Below are 16,112 nucleotides of genomic sequence, written 5' to 3' on the forward strand. Positions count from 1 at the left end.
CCCTCCGTGTGTGTGGGGCCCAGGGACGATCGCCCCTGTCGCCCCCTTCCCCCTTAATCCTGCCCTGAACTCGGCTGTCAGGCACGGGATGTAGTCAAAAGGTCGACAATGACAATCAACCCGTCAGGCACATGTAGGAAGGGGTTGGGTATGAAATACTGATGGCTTAAAGCCGCTGGTTCAAATCAGCTTAAAATCCCGACGCCGGCTGGTAAGTATAGTTAACCCTCCCCTGACCCCTCGTAAACCTAACCCTCCCTTGGGGTGCCTAATCCTAATACTCCGGGGGTGGTGCCTAACCCTAAGTCTCCCCCCGTGGTGCCTAACCTTAACCCCCCCTCCCTGCACCCTAATCCTAACCATCTCCAGGGGATGCCTAACCCTAACCTCCCCCGTAGTGCCTTACCATAACCACCCTTTCCCCTAGCCTAACCCACACGGGGGGGTGCCTAACTCTAAGTCCCCTTGGGGTGCCTAAACCTAACCCCCCCCTGCAGCTAACTGCTCTTGAATCCGGGATTTTGGCGTAGGGCTAATTAGAGGCGCCGGTATTTAGACGCCTATCTTTATGCCCATGCCGGGCTTTCAATGTCGGGATTCTGGCGGTCAGCAACCTGACTACATCCCGTGGGAAGAACTTTATTACAGTATTTTAATATTATTATTTATTAGTCCATTATATGATGCTAACATATTACACAGGGAGGCCTGATGCAGGAGGGAACATACACTTGTTACAGAGCATACAGGGCTTGTTTACGCACTGTGCATGCTCCGGCGATGCCGAGTATTGATCACACCTACCCGTACTACCGAAGAGGCGTAACTGGGAGCTCTCATGTAGGTAACGTTTAGGGAGGGAATAATGATGCGACTGCGGCTATACTTTACTGGGCGTAAGCGTAAATACCACCAACGTACGCTTGTTTTTCGGGATGCAGGGGCACATATACGCCTAATGTTTTATTATTATTAATTTGGAAGCATAAATATTACTATTTGAATTGGTGACAACAAATTAGTATGATATACCTAGCGATGCATACTTACAAAGCATCAATTCAGGCGTTACACAAACATCAGGTAGATAGGTCAATGACATATGACAAACCTCCATAAAATCACTTTTTTTTTTTTTTAAATCGTTTACTAGAATTATTAGAGATAAATAACAAAACAGATCGGTGTCATAATTGATACATTATCCAATAACAATGTATAAAGTCATATATAGAAAACACACCGGTGACATCATAATAGAAAAAATTCTTCCACTAATTTGTAATTGAAAATTTTTTATCTTTAGTATTCGTAGGAACATTGGTAAGATGTGGTAAGAAGTATAAGTTCAGTCAAAGAGTATTTGGGGTGAAGGAAAAGTATAGAAATTAATAAGGAAGAAGGGGGATTTGTAAGCGAGCCGGGACTGCACGATGTAAAATGATAAATGAAAAAATCGGGAGCAGAAACGTGATACGATTCATGAAAGACCTGGGAGAGGAATGGCCTGAGAAGAGTACCAGGGAGACCATATTGAGTGAAATTTACGTACTGAGTTGTTCAATAGACTGGTAGTATATTCCATTTTAGATACAAACCCAATTCTATTTAAAAGTTCTGATTCAGTTGGAGTACTATTTTATTTCCAGTTACGTGCCAGTTGGTATTTGGCTGCACAGGAGATGTGGAGAATTAGTTTGTTAGTGTCTTTGGAAATCTGATCAACTGGGACACAGAGTAGAATGTTAGCGGGGGAAAGAGAGAAAGGTAGGGTAACAGCCGATGTTATGAGGGAGCGAACCATATTCCAAAATGGGATTATCTTTGGGCATGACCACCAAATATGAAAAAATGTGCCAACATGACCACATTGCCTCCAACACAGGTTAGAGGTGTTGGGATACATATGATGTAGGCGTTCTGGGACTAAATACCATCTGGTGAGAACTTTATATGAGTTTTCTTTGATTGCCACATTAATGGAGCATTTAGAAATGGTGAGATGTATTGTTTCCCAGGTGTCATCGCCCAGTGGGTATCCTAAATCTGCTTCCCATGCGAGTTTGTGTGTCGAGGGTAGAGGGAATTCCAGGGGCCAATATGGAATGGTAAAGGAAAGATATAGTACCCTTGTCAGTAGAACGGTGAATGCAGTGTCTTTCTATAGGAGAAGGATTTCGAGGTGAGGTAGTAGAAAATAAAGAGGTGATAAAGTGGCGAATTTGCAGGTATTGGTAGTATAATGAGTTGGGAATGCCGTGTTTTTCCTGAATATCATGAAATGATTGAGGGGCGAATTGACTATAATGTGACGTAGGCGGGTAACACCCGCCCTGGACCAGGCAGATGCCATAGTAGGTGAGAGGCCTGGTGGGAAGGAAAGGTTGTTCCATATGGGGGTTTGAGGAGACGGGTAGGTGGAAAGAGAGAGTTTTTTATTGAGATTATCCCCATAAAATCACTTTTATATTTCCTACTAAGCATGGCGACATGAGAACAGGAGGAATGAACAGGCTAACAATAGCGAAACACTAGATTGCCCATGAAAAGTATGGAAACCTTGGGGAAAAAATAGGTTCTATGCTGCAACGTGCAGACATCTCAGGGTGTGGAATGGGACAACAACAGTAACAGTGGGGATATAGGCACAGAATATTGGATCATTCACATCAGTTCCTGTCCAAGTGGAGCTTACAGTCTAAAGGGGCAATTCAATTAGCCGCGGTCTGCAATTAGAGTCAAAGTCAGCCCGCAGGCTGCAGTAAACATGGATTCTTTTTCTGAGCCAGAGCTGGCTAACACAGAAATCCGCGTTAAGTAGCTTGTTTGTGGGTGCCGCGACCATCTTAACCCATAGGTCCGGATTCTATGGGTTAACGCGCGTTAACACAGTAATTCATAGCAGGATCCTTCTGATTCTCATTCCAAGATTTATAGGGATTCTAAGGCTTTATATGACCTGTTATGTTTGGAACAAGCCCAAACTAACCTTAATTTCCAAAAGAACAAATACATCACTAGTGATGTCAGTGGGCCGGCTTCTGACGGGAGGCGTTCCCGTGGGAACGCCCCCGTCAGGGAGGCAGGCCCCCGGCACGCCTACCAAAGGGGGCGTGCTGTCAATCAACATCGACAGCACGCCCCCTTTGATCAGACACAACGAGCGAAGGACTTTCCTTCGCTCGTCGCGTCTGGTGCATGCGCACGACGGAGCTCCCTCCGTCGTGCGCATGCTCAGTCCAGAACATCGACCCACTTGCGAGCGGACAGCCGCTCGCGAGTGGGTCTGAATCAGGCCCAATGTACCAGTCACATGTGGAGAAAAGGAAAAAACATATTGTGGTGAGTTGTGATGCTGACAAGGCATTCGACAGAGTATCTTGGTCACATTTAATACGTATATTTAATTACCAAAGATTTGGCCCTGATTTCATTCACATATTTAAAACACTGTATCAGGATCCGAAGGCCTTTTGACAATAAATTCTTTAAACATGCGAACATTTGGTCTAACTCGAAGTACGAGACAAGATTGCCCGCTCTCACCACTACTTTTTAATTTGGCCCTAGATCCCCTATTACGTCATTTTGAAAAGGCAGGGGACTGGCAGGGGACTGGCAGGGGACTGGCAGGGCATTTTCTTGGCAAGGCATGAGATAACATTTTCGGTCTTTGCTGATGATCTTTTATTATATTTCGCTAACCCCAAGAAGGCTATACCGCTCCTCCTGCAAATCCTGCAAGTGTTTGAGGAAATAGCGGGTTTTAAAATTAATTATGCCAAAACTGAGGCCTTGGCCTTTTTTGGGGAGGCTAGGGCGGGATGGGGAAACTCCTTTCTCTTTAAGTGGGCAGATAAATACATCACTTATTTAGGTGTCAATGTTCCATCACACCCTTCTCAATTATATACGGTTAATTACACCCCACTGTTGTTAAAAACATACACAGATTTTAATAAATGGGCCCATTTCCCACTGTCCTATATAGGCAGATGCCATCTTTATAAAATGATCAGTTTCCTCAGATTTCTTTATATTCTCCAAATGTTACCACTTATCCCAGATAAGAGAGATCTTAAACTTTTTAATCAAGCTCTACAAAAATTCATGTGGGCAGGAAAACGCCACAGACTTTCACTGTTTAAATTGCAACAACAGACACATTTAGGAGGGGTAAACCTACCATGTCTCAGACAATATGCCCTGGCCGCTAATTATCGAATAGCGATGGACTGGATTGGAGGTCATAATATCTATACCACGTACTCTATGGAGCAGACATTTACTCCACACCATAATTTGGTGTCTCTTTTACACACCCATCCTCTTAGTTTACCTCCCGCAGCTAAAGAACACATGTTAATAAATACGACATGCATAGCATGGAGAGTTATTAGATCACACTCCCACTTATCCAAACAGTCCTCACTATTTTTGACATTATGGGGTAATCCATCCTTTTCACCTGGCAATTCAGCCCAATTTCAACGCTGGCACACCAGTGGCATTAGATATATTTATCAATTTTTAAATGACCAAACACTCCAACCTCTCACTCGCTCCCAAATGCAGTAGAAATTTCCCTCCAGTATTATCCCTCTATTTCCTTATTTGCAGGCAATGAGTTATATTCAGACCATGTTGCTGGATTTTTAGCAGCTGATCTAAATTGGTGTCTGGATGGTGCGTTACGTCGCAAACCACAGGGACCTTTCTCTACTTCCTTTATATATTCTTGTGCCCGACCCCTTATTAATTTAGAGTTAAGCACCACAGGACCTGCAAAATGGAAGGAGGTCTTCCCGCAAATTCCCATAGTCTATTGATCTTTCATGTCTCAAAATGAACAAACAATTGGGATCAGTCTCTTATAATGAAATGCATCTAAAAATTTTACACAGAGCATATTACACCCCCAAATTGAAATACATTATTGGTGATGCACCTAATGCCAACTGTTATAAATGCTCAGCACCTGACGGCGATATAGTACATTGCCTGTGGGATTTTCTGGGGTGACCTTAATAGTTATATTAAAGAGGTTCTAAAAATTGCCTTTGTGATCTCTAAAGATTGGGTTTTCTGGAATATATCTGCAAATACCCAACTCACAGGGATTGATAAAGGGAAATAAGCTACTTCTGACCAAATTGACAGCAGCTGCAAAAAAGACCATTCTCTCACAATGGATTGGGACTAACCCACCTACTCTTACATTATTACATCCGAGAATTATATTTCTGTTTACAATGGACTGGACAGAGACGTCCACCAATAAAGAAAATTTTACTGAAAATTTTTTTGGCACCTGGTTACCTTATACCCCTTTTACACCGGAGCTAAAACCCGGGTTTTTGAAGGGTTAACCCGGGCAGCTCCCTGGTGTAAAAGGGGAGAGAGTTGGATCGCCAGGTCGAGTGACCCGGCAATCCAACCCAGGTAACTAGCAGGGTTTAACACGGGCGTAGCCTGTGAAACCCTGCTATGAGAACAGCGCACTCTGGGTCACAATGACCTGGAGTGCGCTGCTAGCCGGCCGACTGGTCCGGCTTCAGTGGCGCTTGGAGATGACGTCATATCCAGGCGACCACTTTCACTCCGCAAAAGCCGGGTCTATGCAGACCCGACTGCGGTGTGAGCGGCGCTGACTCGGGAATATCCCGAGTCGGCGCCGGCAAAATTCCGGGTCTGATCCGGATAGGAACTTTGTTCCAACTCCGGGTCAGACCCGGAATTTAGGTGGAAAAGGGGTATTATATTCATACTTTATCCCCATCACTTAAAGATTCCTTACGGAGATGCTTTCAGTTAACGTCATGGTTTAACTTGGAAGTACTTAATAATGGTCCGCCCTTTTGATTTGATTCACATTATAATGGTAGCTAGCCCGTTAATGGTAATGATAATGGTAAATGTAACTGTTATTGCATATGTAACGATATATGTAACTGTTTCTTGGGTGCGCAATTACAATTTATATTTATATAGAGATTTATATACTGCAAATATTTTAATTATTTTGTTAGATGTTTCTCTGCAATGTGTTTATTATCCTGAAGAAAACTTACTGATATATTTGTATCACAATATGTTGTTTTCTTAACAATAAAATATTTTTCAAAAAAACCCCCACAATAATCCATCGGGTGAGGAAAATCTGCTCTAATTGAATAGCCCCAGGCATTAAAGCCCAAGGGTTCCACCTTTTTCAACCACGGTAAATTACTGCTGCTAATTGAATTCCCCTCCAAATGATCTACTAGTCAAACACTAAAGGTGCATACACACACAACAATTTTTTTTAACAATTATCGTTAAACTATATCGTTTAACGATAATCATTTGAAAAAATCGTTAACTTTCTGAGTCAAACAATGAACAATTATCGTTCATGCGCGTTCACGTTTGTAGTTTGTAGTTCAGTCAGACTTGTCAACTGAACGATTTTCATTATGGGAATATGCAAAAATCGTTTGTAGTTCATAAAAATCGTTCATTACACTTTAAAAAATCTGACAGATAATCTGACAGAAAATCGTTCATAAAATCGTTCATAGAATCGCTGGTAACAAAATCGTTGTGTGTGTATGCACCTAAAGGGGTATATTTACTAAAGGTCGATTTTAATTGATTTAAAATTGATGAAAGTTGATCAAAATTAATCAACATCGATGTTGTGTTTTTGGAGCTGAATCACACATTTACTAACAGATGGTTTTTTTATTTGTGTTTTTAAGTGCTAGTAAATGTGTGATTTTCGCCCAGAAACACAATATCGATGTTGATTGATTTTCATCGATTATAAATCGATTAAAAGTGACCTTTAGTAAATATACCCCTATCTACCCAGTCTATCTAGCATACTATCTTACTATCTAGCAGTATGGACTGTTGGAGGAAACTCAAATAACCCAATGCACACACAGGGAGAGCATATAAACTCCACACAGATAGTGCCCTGGATGGAATTACATTTAGGGGGTCATTCAGACCCGGTCGTTAGCGCCGATGCGCTCGGACCGGGTCGATGGCCCCCCACAGAGCATGCGCACGACGGCGACGGTGCCGTCGTTCGCATGCGTGAGACTCGCTACGACCGACAGCGCCGGTCGCAGTGGGTCTCGATCCAAAGGAGGCGAGCTGTCGATGTTGATTGACAGCTCGCCCCGTTTGGAAGGCGGGCCGGGGGGGTGGCAGCCCAAACGGGGGCGTTCCCATGGGAACGCCTACCGTTTGGGGGCGGCCCCACTGACATCACTAGTGATGTCAGTGGAGAGCTTCTGGCTCAGACAGAGCCAGAAGCTCTCCGGGGCTTACGACAAGGGAGACCCTACCCTAGGGTCTCGTCGTAAGCCCCGATGGTCGCGATGGTCTTGACCATCGCGACCATCACCTTAGGCGGTCGTAAGGCTGTGGGTGTTAACCCACAGCCTTACCACCGCAAAGGAGGACGTCTTGAAAATTCAAGAGGTCCTCCCCTCATTCAGACCGACCGCACGCTCTGTGCGACCGGCTCTGAATGAGGTCCTTAGTGCCATGGTTGGATTAGAACTGGTGACCCCAGCACTGTGAGACAGCAATGCTAACCACTGTGCAACTGCTTTAAAACAATATGTTGTCAGAAAAAATTAAATATATAAGGCGCTGCACCATATACTAGACAATAATACTACTACTACTACTAATAATAATGTGTTTATATTTCTTCAGAAAATAAAGCAAAAGAAGACGACATTTTGTTGCAAGCAGCCCGATGGAACAAGAGAAAAGGTCATGTATCTTCTGAGAGCAATTCAGACCGGCTGTCCTCTGCGGATGACCAGAAGAAGCTTATTTGTATGTCTCATGGAGTAAATGTGTAGTCCTGCTGTGTTTCTATAAGCCCTCCAGCAGGTGGCGCACCATTCTTTGGATGGGGGTGTGATTTTAGAATACGGCCTGTATTCAATTACAGGCGAAAAGTCTGCAAAGTTTCACCTGTCCGACTTTCCACTTCATTCGCCTGTTTCACAGACAAAAATCTTTCAGTGCGTGTCCCCGCTTTTCGCCTAATTCAATTCCAAAACAGGCGAAAGCGGCAAATGCAGAACAGGCGGAAAGTAATGAAAGAATTGGGGAAATCAGTCTGTACCCCAAAAAAAGACGCACTAACATAAGAAATCAATATAGATGTGTACTAATAGCCCTAATATAACTATTTTTGGGTACTTAAGTTGTGTAAATTGCATGCTATTAGCGTCTTTGTGAAAGTGGTGAAGATTAGTATAAAGCAGTATTTTGTGGTGAAAATAAGTAGTCCAGTCAAATTTGGGGTACTTAAAAATGGGTGCTTGCATATTTGTATGCCTCTAAAGTGAACTTTTAAAAAATGTGAAAAATCTACCTGCTACATGCACCTGTAATCCCAAAAACACCTGAGCCATCCTTGCAGCCCTTCAAGAAGTCTATTTCACTAGTTTTTATGTTTGACCCCCCCACTTTTTACTTTTTCGCCCCAAAAATGACATGTCTTTTTCAGGGTGTTCTGAGGTAATTTTTTTTATTTTTTTTGGCAGATTTGACTCTTTGGGGGTCTGTCCCAAGGGTTCTGAGTCTTTTTCCCATGTTTACACCCCAAAATAAAGATTTTGCACTATTTTTCACCTCCTATTCATTGGAGATACTTTTTTGCCTATAACAATTCATTGAGGTTCCACTTAGGCAAAATCGTCCTGGAATTGAATATGGAGATACTTTGAAATCAGGCGAAAAGTCCAAATTGGTAAAAACTTTTCTCCAAACGTCACTTTTCGCCTCTAATTGAATCCGGCCCTACATCGTAATGCTAGGAGATCTGCACATTATGGCCCTGATTCAGACCCACTCGCAAGCGGCTTTCCGCTCGCAAGTGGGTCGATGGTCTGCACTGAGCATGCGCACGACGGAGGGAGCTCCGTCGTGCGCATGCGCCAGACGCGACGAGCGAAGGAAAGTCCTTCGCTCGTTGTGTCTGATCAAAGGGGGCGTGCTGTCAGAAGCCGGCCCACTGACATCACTAGTGATGTCAGTGGGAGTGATTTTGGCTCTGATAGAGCCAAAATCACTCCGGGCCTTGCGGTTGAAAACCTCAACCGCAGGCTCCGGCTCGCAGTTTCGATGGTCGCGATGGTCACGACCATCGCGGCCATCAAACTGCACGCTCGTATAGGCTGTGGGTGGTGACCCACAGCTATACGAGCGTCCAGGAGGACGCTCCATTTTTATGGAGGGCGGCCCTCATTCAGAGCGTGCGCTCTGCTCAGAGCGTACGGCTCTGAATGAGGGCCTATATTCATAATTGCAGTTGTAGCTATAACCTATAACATCCATCTTATTTACAGCAGAATTTATTTGTGTTGGGGCATGTGTAATGTATATGGCATGTGTAATGTATAGTATGGTTATTTTATTACATTGTTGAAACTCCTAGCTATATTATTTACATTTCTGTTGCTGTGAGTTACAGTATATGCCTTCGAATATTTTAAAGGGTAATCTAGTTCTGTGAGCTGCAGTATGACAAAACTTCTGACAGCTCTCGGCTTCAGGTAAGCAATAAGGAGGTCAGGTCAGACCTAGGGACAATGGCCCTGATTCAGAGACTGACGCTCTTAAAGAGCGCTTGCTCTGAATCTGGGCGGTTTTTTTTGTGCGGCCTACTGGCCGCTCGCATAGCTGTGGGTGACCACCCACAGCTATTGCGAGTGGCCAGGATGATGACCCTTGTGGTAGGGTCTCGTGACCGCAAGCCCCAGAGAGCTTCTGGCTCTAATAGAGCCGGAAGCTCTCTCACTGACATCACTGGTGATGTCAGTGGGGACGCCCACAAACAGCAGGCGTTCGCATGGGAACGCCTCTGTTTGTGAAGCCACCCCCCCGCCACGCCTACAAAACAGGGCGAGCTGTCGATCAACATCGACAGCCGCCCCTTTTGTAGTGAGCCACGGAGCGAGAGACTTTCTCTCTCGCTCCTGGACTTGCGCACGCGCAGTGCGGACGCTGTGCGTGCGCAGAGCACACCATCGACCCGCTTGTGAGCGGGTCTGAATCGGGCCCAGTGTCCAAAACTGGACAACTCCTTGAAGATGTCTCTTAGATGGCTTCATGTTGTGATTCTAAGCTAAGCATCACTCATACGCTGTGAAATAACGTGCCTATTTTTTCCCCTCTACGAGACTCATTGTTGCAGGAGAGCACCGTGTATAAAAGCAGGCAGATTGTGTTTGATAACCAAAAGGGCCAGATCATCCCACGTCTCAGCGAGCCCAGAGATTTGTTTTCCACCTCCATACATAATAACCTGCTAAGACCCCCACGCTGGCCGACGGAATGTGAGGTCACTGCTGAAGAGATCAGTCACATTGGTAATTATGAATGAGGGGATGGCTTACATAATAGTTTTTTTGTTTTAAAACTTTTTATTTATGTTGCAAAAACAGACAGATACAGAGCATAAATGAGTACAGGTAAGTACAGCTAGGAGTAAAATTATAGGATCTAAAGTCTAACAATCACTTGAAAAGATAAATAAAAAGAAAGGTAATATGGAGTGTGATGGACTACTTTGGGAAGGGTGGTGGGTGTAGGTTGCCATCTAAGGGGTTTATTAACTGAAGTGAGAGTTTTTAGAAGTTGAGGTGTTGCACATAGCAACCAATCAGATTCTACTTATCATTTATCTAGCACCTTCTAGAAGATAATAGCTAGAATCTGATTGGTTTCTATTGGCAACATCTCCACTTTTAAAAACCCGCACTTTAGTAAATATAGGGCAACATCTCCACTTTTAAAAACCCGCACTTTAGTAAATATTCTTCCAGGTGTTAGAGGAGCCTAGATAGAAGTATGCATTTGGAGGGAGAGTGACTTTGGTCAGGGGGAGGGGGAAGACTTATTCTCTTTGGGAGGGGAGTGCGTACACACGGGACGATTTTGTGTCCCCGGCAGGGGTGTGCTCAGTGTTGTTAATGACACTGAGCACAAATACTGAACGAAATCAAGAACGATTTCGTTCAGTGCCGGCTCCCTCCCTCATCCCCGAACATGTTCAACCTGACAATATCGTCAGGTTGGACAAGAGGTTCGGGCGATGAACGGCAACTACCAACTACAAACGGGAGCGCGCATTGGTAGTTATAGTTCATTGTTTTGGGGCTGAAACTGGACAATTTTTTGGACGACTGAACGATAACGATATCGTTATCGTTCAGTCGTCCAAAAAAAATTGACCCATGTGTATGCACCTTTAGTCGCATTGCATCGGGTCGCTTTAAATGAATCCATGGGAACGGGTCGTTTGGGTTTGTTAGTGTAGCCATGGAGCCCAGACCCCTGTGACTTTGTGTTACTTATTGTGTAGATGGGAAGTGGGTGATGTGCCATATGTAGGACCCGAGAGAAGAAGTAGGGCGTGGAGCTTATTTCCAGGATGTAGCAGTCCAACACTTGGCTGCAACAAGAATGTGAAAGGCGAGTTTGGTTGTCCGATGTCAGTCTAATCGTGGGCATAGCATAGGAGGAAGGTCCAGGGGTTTGGGCAGATCCCACCAATGTGGAGGAATGTACCTCTTGGGCCGCATTCCCTGCAACATCTGGGGGGGGGGATATACTTGGCGATATTATTAAGGAGGGTGTTATAAAGCGGGAGCACTGTACTATATTTTATATCAAGTTAATATATTGAATACTCACACCAATCATACCATACTCATACCATATTGTAAGTGATATTCCTACTGTTGTAGTTTAATTAATATCCATGAATAATAAATATAGTTTGATCCTTTTTTTTTTACAAATTGCTTGTTTTCCCTATTAATGTATTCAAGTACATACTGTTAGTTACATTATTAAGTTTTCTTTATATACAGTTGTTTTCTCATGGTTACTTTGAACAAATTTGAAGGAGTTTGGTCTATTAAATAATCCATCATAAGTAGATTTACATATTAAAATCTACTTGTATATTTCTATGACAAGTTGTGGCTTGTTTTTGTAACTTTGTGCCATGTCCTCACATAGAATGGGAGCCGCCACACCCAGAGGTCTTCTACAGGCATATGGGGAAGGAACCAATGCCACAAGTTTTAATAGAAGGGGAAGGCAAACTGGTATATGAAATCAGCCCAGGTAATGCAACATAATGGGGGTCATCACTGTGGATTGTGCCGTGTATTGTGATCTAATACTGAAAGGAGTATTGTAGTATGGATAGACTGGACACTGATACTGGTGCAGTGGTTGGATGAGACCTTTATTACTAGGAATGGTGCATCCATAACCTTCTCTGTGTCCCAGTATAGACTATATAGTGTTTCTGACCTGAATCTCCGCCTCACGTGTGCACTGATGCATGCTGATTATCGTGCTGTGTCTGCATTTATTGCCTCTGCTCTAAAGCGTAAAGCAGAGAGGTTCACCTAAGGAGAGTCATGGAGAGTATGGGCAGAAGTACAGTGTTATACCCATGCAGGCTGGAGACTATACCCTGGTGTCTCGCTACCCATTGAAACTCCCTGGGCAGGTATTGGAGGGGAAGGTCTGTTGGCAATGGGGTATAGGGGATGAGTTATGCTTACACACTATCGTACATGAGCAGTTAGTATGTATAGGCTGAACTGAGTAGTGTTATTGGACAGACTGGGCAGTGTAGTGCTGAACTGGGTAGTGTAGTTTAGACAGGCTGTGTAAAGTAGAGCTGAACTTATTAGCATAGTTTGTATAGGCTGGAAGGTATAGTACTATACTAAATGTTGTTGTTTGGATAGGCTTAATGGTGGAGTGCTGAAATGTGTAGAGTAGTTTGGACAAACTGGATGGTGTAGTGCTGGACTGAGTAGTGTAGTGACTGAATCATGTAAGCTATACTAAGTTTTGTAGTGTGAAAAAGCTGGATAGGGTAGTGCTGAACTGAGTAGTGTAGTTTGGACAGGTTGAATGTTGTAGTTCTTTACGAAGTGTTGTAGTTTGGATAGCCTGGATGGTGAATCGTAGTTTAGAGAAACTGGAGGGTGTAGTGCTATAATGAATAGTGTAGTCTGGACAGGATGGAGGGTGTAGTGCTATAATGAATAGTGTAGTCTGGACAGGATGGAGGGTGTAGTGCTATAATGAATAGTGTAGTTTGGACAGGATGGAGGGTGTAGTGCTATAATGAATAGTGTAGTTTGGACAGGATGGAGGGTGTAGTGCTATAATGAATAGTGTAGTTTGGACAGGCTGGAGGGTGTAGTGCTATAATGAATAGTGTAGTTTGGACAGGCTGGACGATGTAGAGCTATAATGAATAGTGTAGTTTGGACAGGCTGGGCGGTGTAGTGCTATAATGAATAGTGTAGTGGACGGTGTAGAGCTATAATGAATAGTGTAGTGCTATGCTATTGTTCCCAAACACCTGTTTTCCCTTTTTGCTGCAAAGACAAATGGATGACACTGATCGTAATAGTGAGTAGGTCATTAATGAGATATTGTGGTTGCAGCTTACAAGGGGTCCTGCTTTACTGGATCTCGGACTGGTGGGCGCCGCTGTCTCAGTAATATGCCGTATACAATGTTGGATGGAAAGAATAACAACGACTTGCAGTTCGAATCACGGTTTGAATGTGGTAATCTCCAGAAGGCTGTCAAAGTGTGAGTAACTCTAACAGCTCATCAGGGGCTACAGGATAAATACACACAAGCTCCCAAACAATGTAATTCCCTGTGCTTCACTCCTGTGCCTACAGCACCAGATACTTACAGCGTGCTGGGAGAGCTGCTCCTCTATAGTGCTGTTACTATGCACTCATGAATGTGTTCATCTCTTATAACACATATCATTAGATTAGAATAGCAGAAAGTTCTCATTTTCATAAAGTTGTTGCTGGTTACTCTGCGCTCCAAGAGGAACCTCTTCTACAGGAGAAAGACTGCAGTGGTGCCTCACAGACATCTCACAGGCAGTGGTGTCTCACAGACATCTCGCAGGCAGTGGTGCCTCACAGACATCTCGCAGGCAGTGGTGCGTCACAGACATCTCGCAGGCAGTGATGCCTCACATATATCTCATAGGCCGTGATGCCTCGCATGCATCTTGCTGGCAGTGGTGCCTCAAATATATATTGAAGGCCGTGGTGCCTCATACATCTCGTAGGCAGTGGTTCCTCACATACATTTCCCAGGCAGTGATGCCTCACATATATCTCATAGGCTGTGATACCTTGCATGCATTTTGCTCGCAGTGCTGCCTCAAATATATACTGTAGACCATGGTGCTTCATACATCTCACAGGCAGTAGTACCTCAAATACACATTGCAGTCAGTGGTACATCGTACACTTTTCTTAGGCAGTGGTGCCTCATATACATCTTGCAGGCAGTGGCACCTCAAACACAATCTCACAGGCAATGGAGTCTCCCATGGTATGTAGTAAAGATGTCTCCAGTCATCAGGGCCGAAACTAGGATTTTTGTCACCCGGGGCAAGATAGTAATTTGGCGCCCCCCCTGGTAATTCCCCCATAGTAATGTCCCCTGCAGCAGTGCACCTGTAGTAGTGCCCATATAGTAATGCCCCTATTATAATGCCCCTGTAGTAGTGCCTATATAGTAATGCCCCTGTAGTAGTGCCCATATGGTAATGCCCCCATAGTAATACCTCTGTAGTAGTGCCCATATAGTAATGCCCCTATAGTAGTGCCCATATGGTAGTGCCCATATGGTAATGCCCCCATAGTAATGCTCCTGTAGTAGTGCCCATATAGTAATGCCCCTGTAGTAGTGCCCATATGGTAATGCCCCCATAGTAATACCCCTGTAGTAGTGCTCATATAGTAATGCCCCTGTAGTAGTGCCCATATAGTAATGCCCCCATAGTAGTGTCCATATAGTAACGCCCCTATTATAATGCCCCTGTAGTAGTGCCCATATAGTAATGCCCCTGTAGTAGTGCCCATATGGTAATGCCCCCATAGTAATACCCCTGTAGTAGTGCCCATATAGTAATGCCCCTATAGTAGTGCCCATATGGTAATGCCCCTGTAGTAGTGCCCATATGGTAATGCCCCCATAGTAATGCTCCTGTAGTAGTGCCCATATGGTAATGCCCCCATAGTAATGCCCCTTTAGTGCCACTTACACACACACAAAAAAAAACAATACTTACCTTAAACCCTGCTCCTGCTTCTGCCTCCGTCCGGTCAGCCCGGCTGCTCCTCGGAACTATGGCAGAGACGTCATGACGTCTCTCCCATAGTGCCAGTGGGGAGAGCCGGAAGCTGGAGTTCAGAAGAGAACTCCAGCCTCCGGCCACCGTGGTGCAGGAAAGGAGTCGGGCACCCGCTGGTAATAAAATCTCAGCGGGCGTCCGGCTTGGAGCCCCCTTGCGGCACCGGGCTGGAGGACACTGGCGGCGGGTGCAACGGCACACCTGGTGCACGTGCACCTCCAGCCCCCCCTAGTTGCGGCCCTGCAGTCATGTTGACAGTGACTATGTAGACCTGAGAAAGGCAGCGCCCCTCCAATACATCTTGCAGGCAGTGGTGCCTCTCGTACATCTTGCATGGTAAGGGGTTGGAAGATGGTAGTGAAAATTGCATCCAATTAGAAATGACCTGTAAGGTGTCAGTGGCAGCATCCCAAATATCTACTAACATTAAAATGTCTTGTGAAGAGTTTGGCCTAACTAGATTTCCATCGCTTTAGGCTTACTCTCATAGAGCAGGGCTGGGGAACCTTTTTTCTGCTGAGGGCCATTTTTATATATACATAACATTATTTGCTGGCCTGATGCAGGCCACGCCCCCTTCATGTGACATCACACGCGGCGGGGCCACATTTGCCAGTGATTACAGCAATACTCAGGATGCTCTGGGGAGCTGTAAGGGCAGCGCTGTGACTGTTTGTAGCGCCCTAAGGATGCTCCAGGCTGCACTGCTGCATAGATACTGGCTGCAGGGTTCCATTCCAGGCAGCCTGCTAGCCAGATGAGGCTAGCAGATAAAAGCTCCGAATGCCAGACCAAATGATTCCGCGGACCTTATACGGCCCCCGGGCCTGAGGTTCCCCATCCCTGCCATAGAGGATGGAGTTGCCGTGACAATAAGTACAGAAGC

General features: G+C 44.7%; 1 protein-coding gene across 4 annotated transcripts in view; it reads left to right on the forward strand.

Moving 5' to 3' along the window:
* Window positions 1–16,112, forward strand: part of AGBL2 (AGBL carboxypeptidase 2) — a 99,166-nt gene that overhangs the window by 26,301 nt on the left and 56,753 nt on the right. For all 4 annotated transcript variants that reach the window (XM_088448662.1, XM_088448663.1, XM_088448664.1 and 1 more), the window contains exons 4-7: window positions 7,714–7,839; window positions 10,197–10,385; window positions 12,043–12,150; window positions 13,500–13,650. In XM_088448662.1, the coding sequence (XP_088304788.1) occupies window positions 7,714–7,839; window positions 10,197–10,385; window positions 12,043–12,150; window positions 13,500–13,650 (574 nt within the window). The remainder of the gene's footprint in view (window positions 1–7,713; window positions 7,840–10,196; window positions 10,386–12,042; window positions 12,151–13,499; window positions 13,651–16,112) is intronic.

This window comes from Taudactylus pleione, unplaced genomic scaffold (genome assembly GCF_031769625.1).
Source record: "Taudactylus pleione unplaced genomic scaffold, aTauple2 ptg000462l, whole genome shotgun sequence".
Lineage (NCBI taxonomy): Eukaryota > Metazoa > Chordata > Amphibia > Anura > Myobatrachidae > Taudactylus > Taudactylus pleione.